Raw genomic sequence first — 24,200 nt, forward strand, 5'->3', positions numbered from 1 at the left:
GGGGGAGCCAGAGTCACATAAAGGGGCGGCCGGCGCGCCCGGGGCGGCTCTTTCCTGGGTGGGGTTTGCAGAGTCAGATCCGTTAGCAGGAAGCCGAGCAGCAGCCTCTCTGCCTCTAGGGACGCAGCCAGCCCCGGACCCCCAGAGTTCGAGCCGCGGCCGCCTCCTGTCTTCATCGCCTGCCGCGAAACTTCGCCAACTCACCCGCCACTATGCCCAAGACGGTGAGTGCGGGAGCGAGCAGCGAGCGCGTGGCCGCCGGGGCTCGTGCCCGCGGCAGCTGCCCGGGCGGGGGGGGGGCTGGGGGCATACTATCGTGCAGCCCAAGGCGGGGGTCGCGGGGGTCGTGGGGCGCCTGAGCTGCCTCTCCCTGGGTGGGGTCTCCCTGTCCCCGGCGCCCCTGGGGCCGGAGCATGGCATGTGGGCCAGGACGGGGGGGGGCCCTCGAGGGGTGTGGCTAGGGGCGGGCCAGGCTCGGAGTTCCGGCTGCCGCCCCCCCCCCCAACTCCCGCCCGTGGTCTGGGCTGGGCTGCGCTGGGCTGTCGGGCGGGGTGGGGATGCCCCGCCCTGCGCTGCCGGCATCCTCCGGGCTGGAGTCAGGGCTGCGGGCGGCTGAGCGCGCTTCCCACGGTCCCAGCTTCCTTTCCCCGCTCCCCGCTTCCCGCTCCCCGCTGTCGCCGGAGTCATTCGGCATTCAACAGGCATTCACTTGGTGCCTGCCTGCCCGCCCGCTGGCGGGCACTGGGCTGGGCTGCCGCTCCTGGGGGGCGGGGGCTTACAAAGTTTGGGGGGGGTGGGGGGTGGGGGGTGGGTGGGTGTCAGAAGCAGAGGCATGTGGAAGATCGGGAGGGCATCTTAGTAGGATGGGATCACAGTTGAAAAAGCATGGTTCAGGATACCCTCTAGTTTTGTGGAAGGGGGGAAACTGAGGAAAATGAGGACCAGAGGGCCTAAGTCACATCACAGAGGCAGTAAGTGAAAGCGGGGCTTCGATTTGGGGGTCCAAAGTCCCAGGTTCATCCCTCTTCAACTGTACCACACTGCCTCTTTCTCGATTTCTAAGGTTCACAAGGTGCTCTCCTCCATTTGAGAGATGAGGAAACTGAGGTACAGAAAAAGAAATGACTTGCCGAGGTCGTACAGAATCTGAACCAGGTCTCCTGACTCCCAAGTCCATAGCTCTTGGACTCCACAATTACCCTAGCTGGGGTACTGCCCTGCCCTGCCACCTTCCTTGGAAAGGAAATGATTGTCTCTCTTCTTTCCTCGCCTTCACCTCAAAACACAAAACAAACAAAAAAATAAAAAACCCCATTTTTAAAGCTCCACCTTGATTGGGTAGGGGAGAACCTCTGGGGAGTAGGTGGCTGTAATTGAGGGGACTTGGGGGCTGGCTCCTCTCTAAGGAGCCCCACCTTTTTTGGAGAGGCCCTAGCATCTGATCTCACCCTGGCCATGCACTTGTGAGATGACTCTTCTAAGGAGTGGGGCCTGGGAGAGAAGGAGGGGAGGGGGGGAACTGTGGCTGCATGCCTTGGGTATGTGTGGGGAGGGAGGGGTATGTGTGAGTAAGCCCTACCTGCATTATGCAAGTCACCTCTCTTCCCCACCTGCCTGGATGATTCCCCTGCTTGGGGGGGGCAGGGCACTTCTCAGGGTGCAATCCTAACCCAAGCACCAGACAAAGGCTGCAATAACTGCTTTCAGGCCTTGGTCAGCCCCAGAGCCTAGGGCTGCTTGCTATTAAAACCCAACCAAGATGGTTTACTGGGTTTTCCCCTCCCCTTTTCTCCCTTCCCTCCCCAGCCCTTGCCTTTCTTCTTTGGGCTCTTGCTCTTACTATTTCTCATGCTTCAAACACTCTTCCTCCCGCTATTCACCTGTTGACCTCATACCCATCTTTTAAAGCCCAACTCCAGTGCTACCTGTCGCTGCTTCCTGCCTGCCCCCCCTTTACTGGCACTTTTTTATTATGCCTATACCTGTGTCAGATTTGGTTTCCCCCACCCCCAACCTCATGTTAGTGGGGTCTTTGGTGTTGCATCTATCCAGTGTTGTGCCCTGCACACCAAACACTGGGTGATTGCTGCAGATCAGAGACCTGGAGCGTGGAGAGCATGTGGGTGGGTGGGGGTGTGAAATTCGAATAGGCTTTTGGTGGCTGGCTTCCGGCCTCACCCAGCCTTAGCATTTCTTCCCTTCCCAGAACCTCAGTCTTCAGAAAACACCCTAGCTTTCCTCAGGTTTGATACTCTGAGGAATTATATGTTCATTATTTTAATTCTGATTTCAAGCAAGGGCATTTCCAAGCCCTTTTCTTCTCCTTGCATCCAGAGTAGAAAGTAGCTTTGAGAACAGAACTTACACACACACACACACAGTCATACACAGACACACTCGTACACTCAATCCTCTGTCTTGGTTGCTAGGATTATTATTAGAGAGCATTCCAAGAGCCTGTAGGCTTTTAAGGTGGGGTTTTTCCTGAATAGTTAGGGGAACTCCGAAGGATGGAGAGATGAGTCTGAGGTTATCTGTCTCAATGGCCTTTGCTAATCTCGATTGTGAGCATTTTAAAAAAAAATCTACTTAAGGTTGCCACAGCAATAGGAAATTGGTAGGTGTTAGGTAATTGTTGCCCCCCCCCTTTTTTTTTTTGGTGAGGCAATCAGGGTTAAGTGACTTGCCCAGGGTCACACAGCTAGTAAGTGTAAGGTGTCTGAGGCTGGATTTGAACTCAGGTCCTCCTGACTCCAAGGCCAGAGCTCTATCCACTGCACCACCTTTCTACAGCAGATGGAAAAAGGGGCTACGGACTACATCTTTTATTCTCATGACGGCCCTGAGAAATAGGGAAAGCTTGCTTTCCCCTGAGTTAGTGATTTGAGGAGGAAAGGGAGACTTAGCAGTGGGAAATGACTTGCCCAAGGTCACTTGCCTGGCAAAGGCAGGATTCAGCCTAGGTGTTCTGAGACTAAGTGCTAAGACTAAACTTTTCTGCTATGTCCTGATACCTCTACTTCCCCCCTTTGTGAATCAAAGGGGGTGAGGCAGCAGTGAGGCTAAGTGGAGAGAGCACTAGCTGTGGATATCAAATCCTGCCTTTGATGCTCACTTTCTGTGGGACCTTGGATAAGTCACTTCATCTGCATCCATAAAATGATGAGATAGGACTGACTGGCTTCTAAGATCTCTCTGCTGTAACACTGTTTCCCAGCTAGGCCAGCTCAGCTTAGGGGCAAGGGCTGCATAGTGGGTGGGGTTAGGACTTGAGGCTTTCAGGAGGGCATCACTTGAGGCTTGGTTTGGTTGGCCCTCGGGTATCTCAGCAAATGAATTCCCATTGGTTCTGAGGGTACCTCTGAGTCTTACTGGCTTGGTGAAATCGATCATTTTGTCACTTCCATTGGGGGCTGGCCGCAGTGGGGAAGGCTGAGGTGGGGCTGCTTTCTGCTGGTTTAGTAACATCCTTAAATCATATCAGCATGGCTAGTGTGCTCCCTGCTGATGTGTTCCTCCCTCCTTTCTTTAAAAGTCCATTTTCTCTCTGTGAACAGGGTTCAGAGATTGGGGGGGGAGGTTCCCAGGGCAGAATGGTGAATGATGGGAGTGTGAGCTGTCTGCAGATGTCACTCACTGCAGAACAAGGTGCTTCCTGTTAACTCCTCTGGTTGCTTCTAGTGCTGGAAATCCAAGGGCACGCCCTAGACCACTCCTTACCCTCCAGCTAATAACATCGTAAAAGGGGAGGGGGCTGCCTTTCCTCCCCCTCCCTCCTATAGAGAAGCTTCTGGCCATTTCTAGAACATTACTAAGCTCAGGAGGGAGAAGCTGGTGGTGCTGATAATGATGGGGATGGGGAAATCACGTTCTTTCAGTTTAATGCTCCAAGCATTTATTTATTTATTTATTTATGTATTTATGTATTTGGTGAGGCCATTGGGGTTAAGTGACTTGCCCAGGGTCACACAGCTAGTAAGTGTTCTGTGTCTGAGGCCAGATTTGAACTCAGGTCCTCCTGACTTCAGAGCTGGTGCTCTATCCCCTGGGCCACCTAGCTGCCCCCTCCAAGCATTTATTAAGCACCTTCTGTATGCCAGATGCTATGGCTGGCTTTGGAGACATAAAAACGAGGGACTACTTCCTGCCTTCAAGGAGTTTACCTTCTACTAGGAGAAGTAATGTGGTAGTTGAATAAGCAAATCCAAAATGTTATATTAATTAATGAATTTAGGTGACGGGGGTAGGGGAGCATTAACAAGTGGGAGAATCCAGAAAGGCTTCTTGCAGAAGGTGGCGGTTGAGCTGGGTCTTTGGGAGAAGCTTCTCTGGAGACCCGGATGGCTTGGACCTAGGACCCTGGAACTGTCCGTTGCCTTCTGTCTGGAGGGCTCCTAAGACCATAATGGCTACCCTTCATCTGTTGCAGTTTATACTTGATGGGTGATTTCGCAGCTATTTAAAAAACAAAAGCCACCCCCCCAAAAAAAAGACTTCCTTTGTATTCTTATATTTCAGAGCCAAAGAATCTTGAGGAAGGTAGTCAAAAATTCCATCCCTCCTTTTTCCACCTCTCCTTTCCTTTCCCTATTTTCCTACTCCCCTCTCTTCCCCCTCCTTCTCCCCTGCCTCCCTTTCCCTTCTCTCTCTTCCTGTCCTTTCTTCTTCCTCCTCCCCCTCTCCTCCCTCCTCCCCCTCCCCTCCTGTCCCTCCCTTTGCTCTCTCATTTCCTTTCCCCTTCCCCCTCTTCCCTGCCTACTGTCCGTTTCCCTTTGTCCCTTTCCCTCTCTCCCTTCCTCTTCTTCCCTTCCTCATTCTCCCCCTCCCCTCCTTTGTCTCCTTCCCCTCTCATTTCCTCTCCCCTTCTTCTCCTCCCCCTCCACCCTCCTCCTGTTCCCTTCTTCTGCTTCTTCCCTCCTCATCACCCCTCTCTTTCTTCTTTTCCCCTCCCTCTCCCCTACTCCCTTTCCTCTAATTTCCCCCTCCCCTCTTCTCCTTCCACTCCCCCCCATCCCTTCCTGATGGGAGGACCTTAGGATTCATACAGGGGCCACTTGGAAAGACCTATCCTGGCGGTTAGAAACAGGCACCTCAAATTCTGCCTTTTTAGTTAAGATTTTTTTTTTGGAAAGCCCTTGAAAGACTTGCACACTGGCAGGTCGAAAGGTACAAATGAACTGATTTGTGGAGGGAAGTGATAATAAGAGAATGCCAGAGGCAGGTGGCCAAGTGGAAGGACCCCAAGACCAGGAGTCCTAAGGCTTTCAAGAGTACCTTCAGCTCTCTGTGCCTCAATTCCCAGTAAAGTAGGGTTAGTAATACCAACCAGATCTACCACCTAAGCTCGGTAAGAGGATCTGAGATAAGAGCCCTGAAGATCCTTTGTAGATCGAGTGAGCTGTTAACGGTAATTGTCCCCCTGCTCTAGGGGGCCGCTCTGAGGCAGCAAAGGATGCAGAAAGCCTGGAGCTGATTGCCATTTCCTAGCTATGTGAAGTCCCCCTTTGGGGGCTTTAGCTCCCTCATCTGTGAAAAAAGGGGGTTGGCATGGATGATCTCTTAGCACCATTCCTTCTTTAAAATCCCATGATCCTCTTTTCTTCTGGATATTTCTTTTATCTTCTTAAGTGCTAAGGTTGGTGGGACCCTTTTTGTGAATAGGTGTAAGGCATGGGGGAGGCAGGGAAGAAGTGGAGGCAGTGGGGGGGGGGAGCCCTTACCTTTAACTTGGCCAGCCTTAGTTCTGCTGAAGCTGAAAGGCTGAATCCCAGAAGCCTCTTCTTATCCTTGGCCTAGCCCTGCTGGTACTCTGGAAGGGCACTGGGGCTGTGTGGGCCATGTCTGGAGGGCATGGGGTGTCCTGGGGAGAGCCCTGGATTTAATAAGGCTTCATTCCCCACCCTACCTGACTCCCTGGGTGATGAGGCCTTGGTTTCCCACCTTTAGGTGTTGGGGGTTAGAGCTGATGATCTCTGAGGCCCTTTCTGGCCCTAGAATTTCATGTTCTTTTCAGGCTGGCTGCTCTTTTGGAAATGGCCTTGTACAGATAAGCCCAGCTGTAGTAAGTCCCTCCCCCCATCCCTTTCCAAAGCCTGGCACTTGGAGTTTCCCTATGGTCACTACATGGGCAGGCACAGTGAGGGGGCTGGTTTTGTCCTTTGCTGCTTATCTCTGCCCATTTCATGCTCAGTGAAGCCAAAAAAACCCAGCTTTTGATTTCAGGTTCTAATTTGTGGTAAAGGAGCAGGCCTAGGAGGGAGGGTCAGCTCGGGACTTGAGGTTGGGGAGGGTAGGGGGAGGATGCAAAGAGGGAAAGGAGGAACCATAGGAGTGGAGCTTTGAGGCTCTTAGCTTTGGTAAGGGCCAGACATGTAGTCCTGGCTAGCTTTTTTTTGGGGGGGGGGTCAGTGCCTCTGTTTCCTTCACAGTCTGGAGTTCTGACTTTATCTTTTTTTTTTTTTTGTAAGTGCCTAAATACCCTTTTTTTCCTTTGCTAGGAAATGAGTAGATTAGACCCCATCATTATTGAGGCTTTGATGAGGCATCCTGGTGGAGTGAATTGGGACCCCTGGGTTCAAATCCTACCCTGACACATACTGACATTGTGATCTTGGGCCAGTCACTTAATCAAGGCCCAGGCTACTCTCGAATGAGAAATCTGCCCTAAAGGCGCTGACCTGCAGTGGTAGACAGAGTTCCTCTCCCAGGTCACTCTACACCCATGAAATCACAGGGCCTGAGGGAACAAAAAGAAACAAATAATCCATCTGGCTAGGGCATCAAGAGCCCAGTGCTGCTGGGTCTGGGTCTTAGAGTTTTCAGGCCTTTGAAGTCTGGGGAGAATTAAGGACTGAGTGTCCTCAGTTTCTAATTAGGCCTAAACAAGAAGTGACAGGGAAGATGGTAGTATTGCCAGCTCCAGGTTGGCAGGAGGGAAGAGCTTCCTGCTAGGGCCAGACACCAAATGGAGTGATTTCATGACTTTGGGAGAATATGTAGCTGAGAGCTGAGTTGGGTGAGGAATGGCTAACTAAAAAGTCTCTGGGTTTATGGGAGATGTCTTAGTAATACAAAGCTCATTTGATCACTGCATCACATTGGCCTCTGCCCTTCTCCTCTGGAGTCCATGGTTTTCAAGAACCATTGGCCTAGTTCTCTATTTTTTTTTCCCTTTTTTTGGGGGGGGAGGAGGGTGGGAGTGGACTGGAGCATGGACGGGGTATGTCACATATACGTACGTAATTTACAGAGCCGTTCTGAGGAGAATAGCTTTTTTGGGTAAGTAATGTTAGCTTCAGTTTCTGTCCCACATGGAACTGGGGTCCAAGTGTCCCCCCCCACCCCCTCCTGAGTTGGTGCCTTAAAGGAGGTAAGTGGCTTCTGATTGACTAAGGGGTGGGTGGGGATTAGAAGGTAGGAGAAGAAGGACTGGAAATCAGTTAGCTATCCTTTTGCTGAGTGAGAAAAGGAAAAAAAAATAAGATTATTGTTAGCTTTTGTTTTTCTATCACCTTTGATTTCAAAAATACCCCTTTCCCCTCCCTTCTTCAATGAGCCATCCCTGGTAACAAAAAATGAAAAGGAAAGGAAAAAAGGCATCCGATAATACATCAACTGAGTCTGACAGTGTATGCAGCGTTCCTCACCCGTAGTCCCCACCCCCACTTCTGAAAAGAAGTAAGAGGGGTACATTTTCTCATCTCCCTCTCTCTCTCTCTCTCTCTCTCTCACACACACACACACACACACACACACACACACACACACACACACACTCTTTGGCAGTTTAGGGACTACAGTGGTTTTGGGGAGGTTGAGATTAGACCCCAGGTAGCCTGATTCCCAGGGCTGCTCTCTTCATGAGGTAGTCAAGGCTTAGACTGTCTTTCTTCCCCCTGGGGCCCCAGATTGATATCCTGGCAGATTTTCCTTTCCTGCCCTGCTAACAAGATAAGATGGCCCCAGCCACATGGCAGTGGGAAGTCAGCCTAGGGCTTTTAGGCCTCAGCAGATGACTCAGTTCTTCTGAGGACTTGTAATGACTTCCCGCCCTTCCTCCTCCCCACCCCTCCTCCCCCTTTTTACACACACTTCTCCCTCCCTGTTGGAGTTTTTTGAGCTCTGAGCTATAAATATGTATTCACATCATCGGAGTTGGAAGGGGTCCTTAACGGTCATTTAGGCCAGCCCTCTCCTGAACAAGAATCCCACCCCCCTCCCCGCCCTTCCCCCCCCCCAAAGCCTCCCCAACAAGTCCTCCTCCAGTCTTTCCTTGTCTTGTTGCTCAGGCCTGGCTGCCCTGGGTGTCGGCGGGTTTGGGAAGGCAGGGTGAGCTCTTTCAGCCCCATTTTGTGAGACCGTGCTGAGCTCTTGAACTCGCTTGGTCATTCACTTATGCCCATCTGGGCCGGGCAGACAGCAAGAGGGAGGCTTCTGTGAAGGTGAAAATCCCTGCAGCAGTGGCAGGGACCTGGTCAAACAGTTATTGCTGTGGGCCTGGCTGCCCCAGGCCCTGCTGCGGGGGCCAGGGAGCATGGGAGCCAGCCAACATTTTGTGGAGCTCCTGCTAAAGGCCAGGCCTCAGTCAGTGTGGCTTGGTGGAGAGAGTGCTGGATTGGAGTCAGGAATATATCTGAGGTCCTTAATTTCCTCACCTATAAAATGAGAAGGTTGGATCCCATCACCTCTGTGATCCTATGATAATTAGGATTGGGAAAACCGAGGTTGAAAACGTGGTCCCTGCCTTGAGCAAGCTAACCTGGAGGCTGGGGAATGTAACACTTTTGAAGCAATTGGTCTTGAGTTGTAAGATATGGGAAACTGCCCCTGTTCTGCCACCTTCTGTGTGCCCCCAGGCAAGTTTCTTCCCTTTTCTGAGCCTCAGTTTTCTTATATGTAAAATGGGGATAATTACACAGTGAATAGTGAAAAGGGGGTCCATATTTTACAGTGCTTGATTTTGAACAATAATTTTGTGCTCCCCCCATATCTAAGTGACATGTCTCAGAGGAGAACGGGGGTCATTGAGGGGAGGGGGGACAGACAGGATTTGGCTAGGCATTGGACACCTCCTGGTGGGGAAGAAGATGTGAAGGTGGCTTGGCTGGCTGCCAGGTAAGTGCAGTCTCTTGCAGGTGAATTAAATGGTGGTAAGTAAAAGTCTGAGGTTTCCGAATGGCAGGGGAGACCACGGAGCGCCTCAGAAATGAAGAGGAAGGTGCTTGACTGGTTCTCTCCAGGCCCTGCCATGGAGTCAGCAGTCAGGAGCCCTCTTGCCTCAGCTCCTACAGCTGATTCGGAAATACGCTAGCCAGGGGCTGTATCTGTAACTCCCTAGAAGTGAGCCACTGCGCTGCAGTGTGCCACGTTCCTCGTGGTACGGGGAGCTGATCCCTCCGTCTTCCAGGTGAGGGATATGTTGTCCGTGTGTTTGTATGGCCAGGCTGGTGTGACTTTCTCAGCAGGTCCTCCAGCCTAGGATCGGGAGAAGGGACTGAGTGTTCCTTAAAGCCAGATCTGCACGTGTTTCTTCCTTACACAGGCTGTGGTGTGAGCTGCCTTGTGCCCAGGGGGGACTGCTCTGTCCCTCAGTGGCAGTAGCATTTTCTCCCGTAGCTTCTGTGATTTAGGGACTTGGACAGAATTCCCTCTGAGTGTCGGGTCATCCATTGGTTGCTATCAGTTCTGGAGGCTATTGGGTGTTTTCAGGTGCTTAAGCCCTAAACCCTGGGTTCAAAGAGAGACCTGTAGGCAGCTGGGTGCAAAATGAACCATGGGCCTTCATGGAAAGAACAAAGGAAGAGGGGGAATGAAAGGACTGGAATGAGTGGAAATTGCCATGGCTGTAACCCTGGTAAAGCCACGGACTAGCTAGGCCTCTTGTCTCATCTATCAGAATGAAGAGCCTAGACAAAAGGTCGGAAGTCCCCTCTAGCTCTGACCTGTTCTAATTTCAGTGGCTTGGGAGGGAGGGGTTAGAAAGGAGGAAGGACTGTGTCAACATTTCCTTCCCGATTGTCCATCATGTACCTCAAATACCTAGATGTTCCCTGAGCCTGGCTGCCTTCCTTGAGGATTATTGAGATAAGCCTTCCTTGGTTTCCCCCCCTCACAGCTAAGCCTTTCAGAAAGGGCCTTGAAGAGACTGATGTGGGTGACGCAAGAGTGAGGATTGGGAGAATTTACAGAATGTCAGACTTGGAGGAAAGAGCCCAGAATGTAGCAGAGCAGAATGAGAATGGACTCTTTGTTTTACAGGGGAGGCAACTGAGTCCCAGAGAAGGGAAATGGCTTACTCAAGGACACACATTCACCTAAGAAATAGCAGAGCCCTGGGCCTTGGCTAGGCCAACCCCAATAGAGTGTAAGCTTCTTGAGGGCAGTGACTGTCTTTTGCCTTCTTTGTATCCCCACCACTTAGCACAGTGCCTGGCACATAGTAAGTGCTTAATAAATATTGATTGATTACCTTTTCCCACAACAGCCAAGTGAAATTATTGGAGGGTTTATTAGCAAGTAATGTGGACTACAGAGGGACTGTCAAGGTCTCCCAGCTGTTACCTAACCCTGGACCCTAACCCTTTAGAGCTCAGTTTGTTCCCAGAACTCATAAATAACCTGGCAATTAATGGAAGAGAGCCCAGAGAGACATTTCCCTATTCACCTACTCTGTTTCCTCATTGGTGTTATGGGGATAATGAACACAAGTGGATTGGCCATGGAAAGGAAGCCCTGGTTTGAGGGGGCCCCTCTCAGGGGTGTCTGGGTGTCTGGTAATTGTGATTCGTGGACGTCTGGGTCTGATTTGGTCTTCGGAGGGGTCATAGTTCTGAACCACTTATATATCAGCAATGCAGGAGATTGGGAGGGTACTTAGATCAGGTAATCAGTCAGTTAACAAACACCATGAGGGGCAGCTAGGTGGTGCAGTGGATAGAGCTCTGGCCTTGGAGTCAGGAGGACCTGAGTTCAAATCTGGTCTCAGACACTTGACATTTACTAGCTGTGTGACCCTGGGCAAGTCACTTATCCCCATTGCCTAGCTAAAAAAACCCCCAAAAACCAAACACCATGGCAGACACTGTACTACGTCTCTAGGGGTGAGAAGAAAAAAGCAAAAGTAGTCCCTGTCCTAGGGGAGCTTCCGTTCTCATCTAACACTGCTTCTCCTCCCCTTCTCACTTCATTTCCCAGAGGACCCCGAGGCCCATAGAAGAACTCACTCAAGAAGGTCACCTGAGTTTTTAGTAGCCGAGCTGGGATTCGAATTTGGGTCCTCGGATGCCAAATGTCCATTTCTTTCTCTGTCTAAGTTGTCTCAGCAGGGAGGGCCCTGGCTGAGGGCCCCGCCTCTGCTGCAGCACAGATGTTTGCTGGCATTGTTGGGTAGGCGGGTTGGGAGCTTGCCTCTTGGCCCTAGGCCAGCTGCCAGAGGAAACCAGTGACTAAAGGCTTCCTCCAGGCTCTGTTCAGTCCTGGGCCTTTTCCTGGCTCTCTAGCCCTCAAATCTGCCTTATTTGACTAGGTCCCCATACCCCGCTTCTGGCACAGAGACCCTTAGGGGTTAGAGCTGGAGAGACCAGGGAGAGCCAGGCAAACGCCTTTGTCAGAAGAGGCCCAGGTAAAAGAAATGACTTGTCCAAGGTGTCCCATGCAGCCAGGTCTAAGGACTGGAAATCCAGAGGTTTTCCTCATTGTACCATCTTCAGGTTGTTTTTTCTCCCCTAGGGTTTGTTTGCCCAATCTGCAGTGGGAAGGAAGCTTTTCTTCGCTTATCTTCCTTTTTTGTCCTTATCCTGCCTCATCCTGCTAGCTCATCACTGGCAACATTTTACACAAAATTTAATTGGGCTCAGAGCTAATCCTACTCAGTCACACGTGGGAAGGGGTATGGCTTTGTGGGGAGAGGGAAAACAAGGCACTTCTCCCTTCCCTGGAAATGAAATAATCTGGGATTCTTAACCATTTGTGTGTGTGTGTGTGTGTGTGTGTGGAGGGGAGGGGGGGCGTCAGTCTGGTGAAACCTGTGAATCTCTTCTCAGAATGGTGTTTTTAAAAAATTCATATTTGAAGGAAATGCTAGATTTCAATTAGAAGTTAGTGAAAATAAAGATGTTATTTCCCCCCCTCACATCCAAATTCACAGGCCCCCTGAATCTCTTCATGGACCCTGGGTTAAGACCCCCTGGTTAGCCGTGACATCTACCTGGCCTGAGTCTTCCCAACCCACCTGAACTGACTGAGCACCGGCTACCTCAAGCTGGGGCTGGCTCTGAGAGGCCAGGCCTGTCTCACTTTTAAAAATTTTTTTCCCAGGTGCTGTGAGATATGGCTTTCCTTTTTGATGGCAGCTCTGATAAGGTTTTGAGTAACTGTTCTCGGGGCTTCATAGGATCATAGACTTGGAGCTGGCAAGAGATTCTGGGAAATAGCAAAAACCCCTCACATTTGTATTGGGCTTTGAAAGCCTTTTTGCACACAGAATTTCATTTGATCCTTCTATTTCTCAGTCAGGTAGAGCAGATATTGGGGCCCTTTGAGAGACAAGGAATCTGAGCCCCAGAGACATGACTCATAGCTAGTAAGTAGTTGGTGAGGTGGGAGACAGGTAGACAGACTCCAACCCAGGTTTTTGGACTTACACTTAAGGGTTTTCCTACCACAAAAGTAGGAGTGGAATATTCCTGTTAGGAAAACTGGCATCCATTCTTCCCCTAGATGGCCAGTGGCAAGTTTTTTGTCTCTCTCCTCCCACCCTGTTCATAGGATTGCTAGCTTTAGAGTTGGAAAGGCCCTCAGAGACCAACACCCTCATCTTACAGAGGAGGAAACTGAGGCCCAGGGAGGAGAAGAGACTCTCCCAAGGTCACACAGAGGATCCCAGATCTAGAACTGAAAGGGCCCTCAGAGACCATTGAGTCCAATCCTCTCATTTTACAGAGGGGGAAACTGAGGCCCAGGGAAGGCAAGTGACTTGCTCAAGATCACAAAATGGGGTTTGTCGTCTGCCTTCAGAGCCAGTGCTCTTAGTACTTTCCCAGTGGCTATGGACTCGGCCCCCTCGGGAAGATGCTAGCCACCTCCCTTTGCTTAAACAGAGTATACTTTGGAGCTGCTATTTCCTACGGTTCTGTGAGAATACTTGGAGCTAAAGACTTAGAAGGAACCTCAGATGGTGAGCCTGGGGCCCAGAGCCTAGCAGTGACTTTTTCAGAGTCACAGGGCAGGCATGGAGGGGGTGAGGAAAAAAAGGAGCCATTTGGGGAAGTGACGAGGAGGCCCAGCTCTGGCCTTACAACCTGGGGCAGCGTCTGGCTGGGGCATTCCAGCCTGCAGACTACTATTGCTGGCTATTTTTGGTTGTTGGCTACCCTGTGGGCCTCCTGCTTCATTTTGAAGTAATCACTGTTCCTCAGTTGTTCCCTTTTCCTGCTGGAACTTAGGCCTGAAAGTGAATGCAGATGCAAAAAAACAAAAAAAATCTATGTTCCTATAGTGTCATGGGAAGAGTTCTGAATTTGTAATCTGAAGACCTGGGTTTGAATCCCAGCTCTGTGAGACTTTGGCCAAGTCATTTCTTTTTCCTGGGCCTCAAAAGTCCCCTTCTGTAAAAAGTATTTGACTGCCTCTCAATGGTCTCTCCAGCTCTAACCCTTGAGAGTCTCTATGCTAGAAAAGAATGGGGACCTAGCCAAATAAGGCAGATTTGAGGCCTAGAGAACCAGCTGACTTCCTTTTTGCACTCGTTGCCCTCCCTTACCAGTCCCCAAACCCCAGCACAAGCAGCTGGCACTGGCCTTTTTCCTGAGGCTTCTGAAGTTCCTCTTAGCTGGGCCTGAAATCCCTGCACTTCTCTCCCTAACTCCCTGTGCCTCTGGCTGAGTCACTTCTGTCTGTGTTGCCCTTGGCTGGAGAGAGCTAGGTAGACCCGGGCTGCCTAGAGAGAAAGGGAGGGCCATCGGATCCACTCAAGACCCCCCTGGGAGTTGCTGCAAGGCTCTACTTTGGCCTTGGACTAATTTGGTGCTTTTGAGTAGTTTTTTTGGGTCAGAAGCTGTGCTGAGGTAATGAGCCTGGCTTGTGGACTTCCTGTGACTGCTAGTCACTCCAAGTGGTTCCCTGGGGAATGGGGGATGGGTTTGGAGGCTGTGCTGGTGACTCACCCCTTCCCACCCTTCCTCTTCCTCCTGGGCCAGGCCTGTGTAGGGAGAGCCAGCCAAGACACTCATTTCTGAGTCAGAAGGTCCTGGGTTTGAGTCCCGGCAGCCCCACAGCAACATTCTCAGCTGTGGTACCTCAGGCAGATCCTATCTCTCTGGGCCTCAGTTTTTCCTTTCTGTAAAATGAAGGGATTAGTACCACTAACCTCTAATAGTCTAGTTCTCTCCATGTGGATACCATATAACTTTAGGCAAGTCCTCTTAGGGCCTCAATTTCCTCATCTATAATGGGAGTCATCTTAGAATATAGAATGTTGGAGGTGACAGTGTTCTGGTTTGGAGGGGAGCGGTTGGCAGGTGCCTAAACACCCCTTGCTTAGTAGATTAGCTGCCAGCATTAACCACCATTGACATCATTTAAGTATCATTGAGGCCTTGTGGCCTGATGGTTAGAGAGCCAGCCTCAGAGGCAGAAAGACCTGGGTTCCAGTTTTGTCTCTGACACAGCCTGGCTGGGAGACTCTGGACAAGTCACTTTATCCCTCAGTGCCCTCAGACAACTCTTAAGATCCTAAGTTGTAGGGAGGAAAGCACCTGTCTAATACTGGAAGAGAAGTGCCTTGCTGGGAGGTCCCTATGCTTATGAAATTACTTATTCATCCCACTTACCCTTCAACACACATGAGTGGGAGTAAGGGTCCCTGACAAGTAGCCGGGTGTGGTGACTTAGGAGTCACAGAACCTGGATCCAAATCCTGGCCTAGGACCTTGTGCCTCAGTGTCCTCTTCTGTCAGAGGGAATTGGGCTAGGTCACGAGTGTTCAAACTTTGTGGTCTCAAGACTTTTTTTTTTTGGTTAGGCAATGGCATTAAGTGACTTTCCCAGGGTCACACGGCTAGTAAGTGTCAAGTGTTTGGTCTGAGGCTGGATTTGAATTCAGGTCCTCCTGAATCCAGGGCTGGTGCTCTATCCACTGCGCCATCTAGCTACCCCTCCCCTTTACACTCTTAAAAGATAACAAGGACCCTCCCCCAAGAGCTTTTGTTTCTGTGGGGTAGATCTCTCAATTTTTACCATGTTAGAAATGGAAATGTCTCGGTATTATTATAAAAAATAGTTTTGACCTCTTGGACCCCCTGAAAAGGTCTCAGGGACCCCCAGAGGCTCCCAGACCACATTGTGAGAAGCACTGGCCTAGACTCTCATCCTGTAAGCCCTGCAGGGTAAGAACTATGGGTCTCAGAAGGGCCCGGCATTCCAAGGTGGGGCTATCAGAGGCCTGGGGAAGGATGTGACCTTCAGCTTGCTTGCTTTTTCCCTTTTCTCTCCTCAGAGAAGGGGGACAGATTCTCTGTGCTTTATGTCTTCCACCCCCAAACCCCCTTAAAAAGTGCTAAGGGTGGTTTAAGGAGGGAGCTTTAAGTGAGCTATGAAGGGCCTAAGGTAGCAGGCCTCTTAGGAAGAGCTGGGCCTGAGGGCAGGCTGCCTGGGTTTCATCTTGGTTCTTGAAGCTTGTATAACCCTGGGCCAGCCACCTGACTTCTGAACCTGTCTCCTAGGCTGTAAAATGGGAATATTCTTTATTGAGGAGGGTATTTGTGTGCTAGGATAGCTAGCTGGCCCTGGAAGCCCTGGGTTCCTGTGCCACCCTTGCCATATCCTGACTGGTTGACCCTGTGGTCAAGGCCCTTCACATCTCAGTAATGAGAAGATGCTGACCTCTGTTGGTGGAGGGAAACCCCTATACCAGTGGGACCATACATCTGCCCCATTATTATCTCACAGGCCTGTTGTAAAAGAAGCACTCTTGAAGCATTAGGGAAAAATCTCTCTCTTCCTAGAACCTCTGCCTGGCCCCAGCCCATATTGAGTGGATGACCACCGTGCCCCTGGGGCCATACTGGGTGAGGGAGCTTTCCCTTCTAGAAATTGTGCCCAGGTTCACTGTGGTGCTTTGAGGGAGAGAGGAGACTGATGACAGTTTGTATCTTCTATAATTCCTTCTGGTTAGGGCCTCTTTCAAATCTGTCTTTTTTGCTTTCTGTGGCCTCCCTGGGAGGGAGGCAGCCAAGGGTTTATCACAGAGGACAAAATAGGCTTGGAGAGGGGCTGAGGTCATATACCAAGTTAGGGACAGAATCTGGGCTACAATTAGGAACAGTGCTGTGTATGTGTGTGTGTGTGTGGGGGGGCAGCCTGGGTAGAGCCTAATATCAATGGGGGCTGAGATGGGGGAACCCTAACCCCTAGAGGCTGTGTGACTCGAGTGGAGTGAGCCCTGGTATCCTTCCAGCTGCTACTGGAACAAGCACCCCCTCTCTAATACCCCCACAAGTAGGCCTCTAACCTTTGTCTGAAGGCCCAAGGCAGTGCCTGGCACTTGTGGGCAGCTCTGAGAAGAGATTTTTCAAACTGGAAGATTATCTAATTTTCAGCCTTGTTCCTAGTTCTGGCCTTTGGGGCCAAGTAGACCAAGTATAAACCATCTTCAGTGTGAAGACAGAACCTCATCCTCCCTCCTTCCCCCTCCCCCCTTCCCCTCCCCTCCCCTCCCCTCTCCTCTCCTCTCCTCTCCCTGTCCCATCTCTTCTCTTTTCCATGCTCACCCTTCCTAGTTCCTTCTCTTGGTAGCCTATCAGGGTGCTTCTTTGCTAGAAGGGGAGCGGGAGGAGATAATGTAGCCACCTGTTTTGTAGCAGTAACTCCAGGGAAGTCTTGGAAGGCAGTTGTGGAAGGGCAGGAGGAGCCCCTTTTCTGAATAGGAGACCTGCCTATCCCTTCAGGGACTCCAGCAGCCTGACCCTGAATCAGCAGCTTCATCCCATCAGTCCCCAAGTAGGGAGCCTGGGCTGAATGAATTTTTATTTTTGGGGGCTGAGGGTGCTGTGACTCTACCAGGGTCTGTTGACCTGTAGGTCCAGATAATCAGAGGCCTTGGGTTTGAATACTGGCTTTGCCACTTCCTGCCTCAGTGACCTTGGGCCACCTTTCTGATCTGTCTGGGCCTTTGTTTCCTCCTCTGTGAAATGGGACTGTTGGACCAGATGAGATCTATGGTTTTTGTCAGCTCTAAAGCTTCTTTGATCTAGCTTTGTGTTAGAGTAGGTGACCTCACCCTAACTGAGAGCCCCAGCCCTAGGGGAGAGTTCCCAAGGGAGGGTGTGCTGTAGATTTCCTGGCTAGGAGAGCTTGGACCCCCTGGGGCTAGTGAAAGGGGAGTTTTGAACACTAGGCCAGGGTCTTTGGCTGCACTGGGCAGCCATTAAGGACCTTAACTGGAAGCCTTTCCAAACAATGAATAGTGGATATGCTGGCAGATCCAGAGAAGCTGAATTGTCACGTATTTGCCGAGCTCCCCAGTGGGCAGCTCCGAGGGTCACCTTATGTGGGCTGGGCCCTGGCTGCCATGACTTAGCTCTCCTTCGGCCAGGTTGGAAACATTTGCTGGCCCCTCTTGATTAGGCACTGGGATCCCCTGCTTGATGGCTAGGCTGATCTTTCATCTGAACATTCCTAGGAGTTACAGAGGCCCTGGAGATCATGGACTTACCCATGGACAAGACCTCAGAGGTTTTCACTTTACACATTAGGAGGCTAAGGCCCAGGGAGGGGAAAGTGACGTGCCTTAGGTTACCTAGAGCTGTAAGGTTACCTAGAGCTTTAAGCACATGAAGTCCAACCCTCCCTCCTTCATTTTACAGAGGGGGAAACTGAGGCCCAGAGAAGGGAAGTGACTTGCGACCAGTGTCAGAGGCACAACTAGATTTCACATCTCCAGCTCCTAGGGCTGACTTTAACCCGAAAGAAAAAGCTCACTTTACGATTTGGATCTCAGGAAGATAAAAGATTATAGCTTCCCATGTCATTCAGATGCTTGTAGAAACACAACCACATGCAGTATGAGGCAGAGTAGGGTAGTAGCTAGAGGGCTGGAGGTCTGGATTCAATTCCTGCCTCTGCCCCATGTTAGCTGTGCAACCATGGGCAAACTCATGTAACCTCTTGGTGCCCTCAGATAAGCCTCTCAGTTTATAAAGTTCTAAACCAGATGCTGACTTCTGTCGGTGGAAGGAGTTTCTGTACTAGGAGTTCTCTATACCAGTCAATTACAGGTCCACAACTCCTCCTTCCCCACCTACACATACACAAAGTATAGTGTTTTGTACAAGGTACTGAAGGGATTAAACAAGATCTGGTCAGTTGATCTAGTTGGGGGTGGGGAGAAGACATATAGAAAAATCAAAGATGATTTATAATAGCATATATAGATGCATGAAAGAATATTAAATGCTGTGAGAGCGGAGGAGGAAGGTATCAGTACTACCTGGGGGAACTCAGCATAGGCTTTATGGAAGAAGGAACATTTGAGCTGGGCCTCAAAGGGTGAGTAACATGGCAACAGACTTTATATAGTGCTTTAAGCCTTGCAAAGTGCTCTCTTTATGACAAACCCTAGGATTTTAGGATTAGGATTAGAGGGGCTTTAGCAATCATCTAATCCCTCGTCAAACTTAAATAGAAATGGATCCCCTTGCTGCTGCATAGTGACTTAGATAACCACTAATTAATCTTATCTGTGTTTTATTCTATTTCTGTTGATTTTGTCAGGCATTTCCCAGTTACTTTTTAATCTGGTTGCTTCCTGTGAATTTGATACTTTTTTTTTTTTTTTTTGGCCAGGCATGGGTTAAGTGACTTGCCCAGCTAGTGAGTGTTATGTGACTAAGGCTGGATTTGAACTCAGGTCCTCCTGACTCCAGGGCTGGTGCTCTATCCTTTGTGCCACCTACTGCCCCAAATTTGATACTTCTGATCTAATCTAACACCTTCATTTTATAGATAATGAAGATGTGTTCTAGGGAAGGGAAGCCCCTTGCCCAAGATCACTCAGTAAATAGCAGACCTTGCATTCAGACCCAGACCCTTTGACTTCACATTCAATGTTCTTTCCATTATGCCAGTGTAGTTAGTACAAGAATCATCACTGCTTTGATAGATGAGGAAACTGAGGCTCAGAGTAACTCAATGTCTGGTCCTCTAGAGTGAGTATTGGAAACAGGACTAAACCTAGTTCTGATTTCCAAGTCCAGTATTGTTTAGATGGTAGGTACTACCTTAGTGGTAAGTTTCTTTGCTTCTCCTGCCACTCTCCTCTTCCCCTCCACAACCTTGTTTTCTGTTCCTTCAGGACTAAGAGGCAAATGTGAAGCCTTAAGACACTGCAGCAGCTCTGGTAGCAAGGACATTGGCCATTTGTCTTCCATAGGCTTAGCATTTTTGTCTGATGGGCCGTCAGGCCACAGGCTTCCAGCCATGGCTGAGGCTAGGGGGCAAAGGGAGAGGTTGAGAGGAGAAGGCTGGATTCCAGTATAATTCACTCCTTCCTCTCTCTGCCTCTGGTGTTACCCCTTGCTCTCCACGTTCTGTCCCTTGTGTTCTCTATTGCTAGATAGCCGTTTTAAGGAATATTTAGTATCTCTGTAGTTCTCCCTCTTCCTCCCTACCCCATCCCTCCAGGAGCTGTAGCCTACCTAGTATATGCAAGCAGTCATTTACTCAGCTCTATAGTACATCCAGCCAAAGATGTGGTTTGTAGGTCTGTAAAAGAATGCGGGTGAATTACAAGGGTTCACCTCAGTTCTTTGTCTCATGCTACTGTACGTTTAATGGGAAATCGTTGAAATGGCCAACTCGGTTACTTAGAATATTTGTGCTTAGTGCTAGGAAGTATAGAACTGACCATTACCTAATTAATCTTTTTTTTTTTAAGGCAATTGGGGTTAAGTGACTTGCCCAGGGTCACATAGCTAGTAAGTATCAAGTGTTTGGTCTGAGACCAGATTTGAACTCAGGTCTTCCTGACTTAAGGGCCGGTGCTCTATCCACTGTGCCACCTAGCTGCCCCATTACCTAGTTAATCTGATCAGTATGGAGCGACCAAATAGATCTGCAGGCCCCAGATTGAAAACCTGGCAAATGAGCTCACTATTCATTAATTCTTGCTCAAAACTCTGCAATGGTTCAGCTCCCTTTCTGTGCTTTGGCTGCTTCCCTTAGGACAGAGCAACCCTTTGGCAGAGTGGGAGGCAGCAATGCCCAGAAAGAACTCCCAGCTCTGCTTACATGCTGTGTGACCTTGAGTAAGTCTCTTCCCTTCCCTGGGTCCACTTGCACAAGGACAGGGTTTAGCTAGATCAGGTGTCCTCAGACCGCTTTGTCTTTTTAGTAAGTGGTCTCCTAGCCCTTATTCAGTAATTTTTGGGATTTAAAAAAAATTATTTTCTTTTAGGCAGTTGGGGTTAAAGTGACTTGCCTAGGGTCACACAGCTAGTAAGTGTCTGAGGCCAGATCCATATTCAGTGTGAAAGGAAAGAAATTCTCCCATTTACCATGCATATGTGCATGGAAGAGATCAAATAAAATGAGATTAATTTGTCTTCTCCCAGGGCATATCTACTGATGTGGAAATCAGTTCCGAGTTTTGGGAATATTTCAGCAGACTAGTACTAGGGACTGGCATAGGGAATTCCCAGGTAAGGAAACTTTCCTACCCATGCAGGTTGGCACCGTCTCCTCAGCTTAGTTGTCGAGCATTTCTCAGCCTTTTGGGGTATCGTGACCTCTTCTAAAGAATCGAATTTGTTACCTACATTCATAATTGAAGGAGGCACTGAATTTCAGTTAGTGAAAATAAAGATGTAATTTTTCCCCACCCAACTTCTCAGACTCCCTGCAATCTGTCCACAGAAGCTAGACTCCAGGTTAAGAAGTTGTTGTCCATCAGGCACTGTGACTTGCCCAAGGTCACCCAGCCAGTATGTGTCAGAGGAGGGATTGGAACCCAGGTCTTCCTGGCTTTGAGGCCAGCTGTCCATCCACTACAGCACCATGCCTCTCAGAATAATCTGGTTATTTACCCAGTATTCCCCACATTCCCTGGGGTGTATGTTCTCTTGTTTGGAACCCCCTGGACTAGTTAATCTCTAAGATCCCTTCCAGCTCTGACATTTTGAGGTTGAGTTGTAGCTACAGCACATTAGTACTGGCACTGTTGAGCTAAGTCACTGGAAAGAGAGATGATGCTCCTTTGTGAATGCCCAAGTTGGTAAAATCCCTGGGAGCAGTGGGGAGTTGAGCAGGATGTTCTAATAAGGCTTTTTACGCTGATTTTGCCAATTCACCCTGCATTTATCAAACCGCCTGCCATGCCAAGGTGGGATGCTGGGCAATGATAGGACCCAGAACAGACCTTACTGTCTGGGAGCTGACGTCTTGCTTGGCCAGGGGCAGGTAAAAGTAACAAATATGGGGCTTTGTCATTTGGAAATCTGTCCAGGCCGTGTCCACGTTTTCCCCTTTAGTAAAGTGTAAACTACTCGAGGGCAGACATTCTTTCATTTTTGTCTGTTTTTAGTGTCTTTCTAGCACGGGGCCTGGCACGTGCACCCTTGGCACCTGGTAAATGTTGATTTAATTGCAGTGGAATCACTTCCCTATAGGAAGTAGCACCCAAGGTGAGTTTTGGAGGAAGCTCAGAATTCTCCAAGATAGAGTTGAGGAAGGAATGCCTTCCAGGCATAGGGGACAGGAGGGAGATGGATGGGATACAGAATTCAGGGGGCAACAAGGAGGCTACTTTGGCTGCAATTTAGGGATTACTATGGAATGAGTCTGGGATTAAGAGCTTAAGTGAGGGAGTTGGCTTTGGCCTCTTCAGATACTAGAAGAAAGGAGGAGAAAACAGCATGACAGAGAGGAGTGTTGAGGCACAGAATAGGGGAGAAAGGAGAACTGTTTCTTCAGGAACTTAGGCATTCACTAAGAAGGAAGGAGGAGAAGGTGATGTAGGAGGCTTGAGAAGAGAAGGTTTGGAAAAGCCACTGTGTGGAGTGGGATCAGGGAAGATTAAGGATTGCCATTCAGTGGTTAGGGCCCAATTGAGTTTGGATCAGCTTAATTCATAGAGGGCCCAATTAGGAGAGTTGCATGATTTCTTCCAGGGGCATTCCCTAAGTGGGGATGGGGCAGGGTCATAGAAGAGAAGGGGGGGCATATATGAGAGATGCCACCCAGGTAGAAATGACAGGGCTTGACAATAGATTGGATCACTTAACTTGACAGTTGATCGGATACGGGGGTGAGGAGGTGAGGAGTTCAAGATGATGTGACGACATCTAGGTTTCAAGCCCGGGTGACAGGAAGGATAGTGTTGCCCTCAACAGTAGTCAGAAAGTTAGGAAGAGAGGAAGGTTTTGGGGGTTGGACATACTGAGTTTAACATGTCTGTGGGACATCCAGTTGGAGTTGTCCGATAAGTAGTTAGAGATGGGAGGTTGGAGATCAAGAAGAGAGGTTAGGGCTAGATAAGTAGATAAACCATCTGCATAGAGTTAATTGAGTCCATGGAAACTGATGAGATCATCGAGTGAAATAGTATAGAAGGAGAAGAGGATAGGGCCCGACTGTTAGGAGTGAACCTCTCCGAATTAGCCAGTGAAGCCTGGATGAAGACCCAGCAAATGAAATTGAAAGGGAGCACTCCGACACGTGGGAGGGTGAGCCAGGGTGATCCTAGTGAGGTCAGAGTGGAGGGGCCAAGGGGCTGGGCTGCTGTGAGGAAGAATAGGTTTGGGGAGGAGTAAAGCATGTGGAGAGAAGGTTATAGTCAGGGGGAATTCGAGACCTCTGGATCAGAGAGGTAGCTTGGGCCGGAGAGGCCATCTTCACATGCAGCTGATGGCCAGTGAAGGTGTAAGGCGTGAATGGGACTTGAGGGGTTGTCAGCCTGTGGATTGAAATCCCTAAGTGCTAGGGCAGGTGATAGGGAGCAGAAAGGGAATGGCTCGGGGTCTGCAATCAGGGACTGTATTTTTTCCATCTTTAATTTCCCAGCACTGATCATGGGTAGATCCATAGCAAATGCTTGTAAATGTTGCACTTCCCAGATCAGACAGTGGGGTCATTGTAAGGACCTTCCTGCCAGACAGTAGGGTGACCTAGCTGGAGAGAAGGAGTGAGTGGTTGCTGAGTGATGATCCTGGAGGAGGTGAAGAGCTAGGAGTTTGCCAGCCTCTCCTTCTGGGTCTAGTGGGTCAGGAGGGTTGGAAGGGATTTGACCCAGTCCTGGAGTGGGTGGCTAGGTATTGGATGTCTCCTGGAAGGGAGTGGGAGGGGAGTGCACTGCAGGGTTCCGTGTATGCACAAAGGTAGAAGTTGAGAGGAAGAGATACAAGGTGAATGGCAGTTTGTTAATGATAGAACCAGACTTCCAGAGGGCACGATGGAAGTGGGCATAACTGAAGTAGTTTGGGCTGAAAGAGTAGAGAGTGGTAACAGGTGACTGAAACACAGGGATTAGGAGAAGAGGAGGAGATGGGTGTTTGCTTGACACTGGGTGGAGGGAGTAGGTGGTACCATTTGGGGCTCCTACACTCAAGCATCTTGTGAGGACAGAAGGTGACCTCAGCCCACCCTCACTAATGGAACTTGTCCTGTCGTGTGGGATAGGCTGCCTTGGGGAGGCAGTGAATCCCTGACACTGAGAATATACCCCTCTTCTTTGCAGAAGTAGAGGGCTGTGGGTCTGGAACACTGCATACATTGTTGTACTGGGTCAGCATATTGGCTAGTTTGGCTGACCTGCGTCTTGTCTTTTCATCCTCTGTCATAAGTGATGGCCCCTCTGGTTGAAGGAGGGGGAGAAATGTATTGGGAAGAAAAAAAAAAGAACACTTGTAATCAGATGTCCCATGGGTTCAAGGCTTCTTAGCTTCGTGGTCTTGGGTTAGTCACTTAGCCCATCTTTGAACCTCAGTTGCCTTATCTGTAAGGTGGGAATAATGTTTGTCACTCACTACTCATCTTAGAGCAAATGAGGGGAGTACATACAGTAAGCATTTAGAGAACTTTCAACTCCTCTGGAGACAACTGGGTTGGTGGAATATATCTAGGAAGAGAGGGCAGGGCAGTCAGCAGTTAGCCCAGGCCCAGCCTGGATGAGGGCTTGGACGGAGGCAATTCCCCCAGTCAAGGGCTCCAGC

General features: G+C 49.8%; 1 protein-coding gene across 1 annotated transcript in view; it reads left to right on the top strand.

The window, feature by feature from the left end:
- The first annotated feature begins 55 nt into the window (after positions 1 to 55).
- Positions 56 to 24,200, top strand: part of MSN (moesin) — an 81,944-nt gene continuing 57,799 nt past the window's right edge. Inside the window, exon 1 of the mRNA XM_027842682.1 lies at positions 56 to 224. Coding sequence (XP_027698483.1) covers positions 213 to 224 — 12 coding nt within the window. The 5' untranslated portion in view covers positions 56 to 212. The remainder of the gene's footprint in view (positions 225 to 24,200) is intronic.

The sequence above is a fragment of the Vombatus ursinus genome, unplaced genomic scaffold (assembly GCF_900497805.2).
Source record: "Vombatus ursinus unplaced genomic scaffold, bare-nosed wombat genome assembly UNPS02014882.1, whole genome shotgun sequence".
Lineage (NCBI taxonomy): Eukaryota > Metazoa > Chordata > Mammalia > Diprotodontia > Vombatidae > Vombatus > Vombatus ursinus.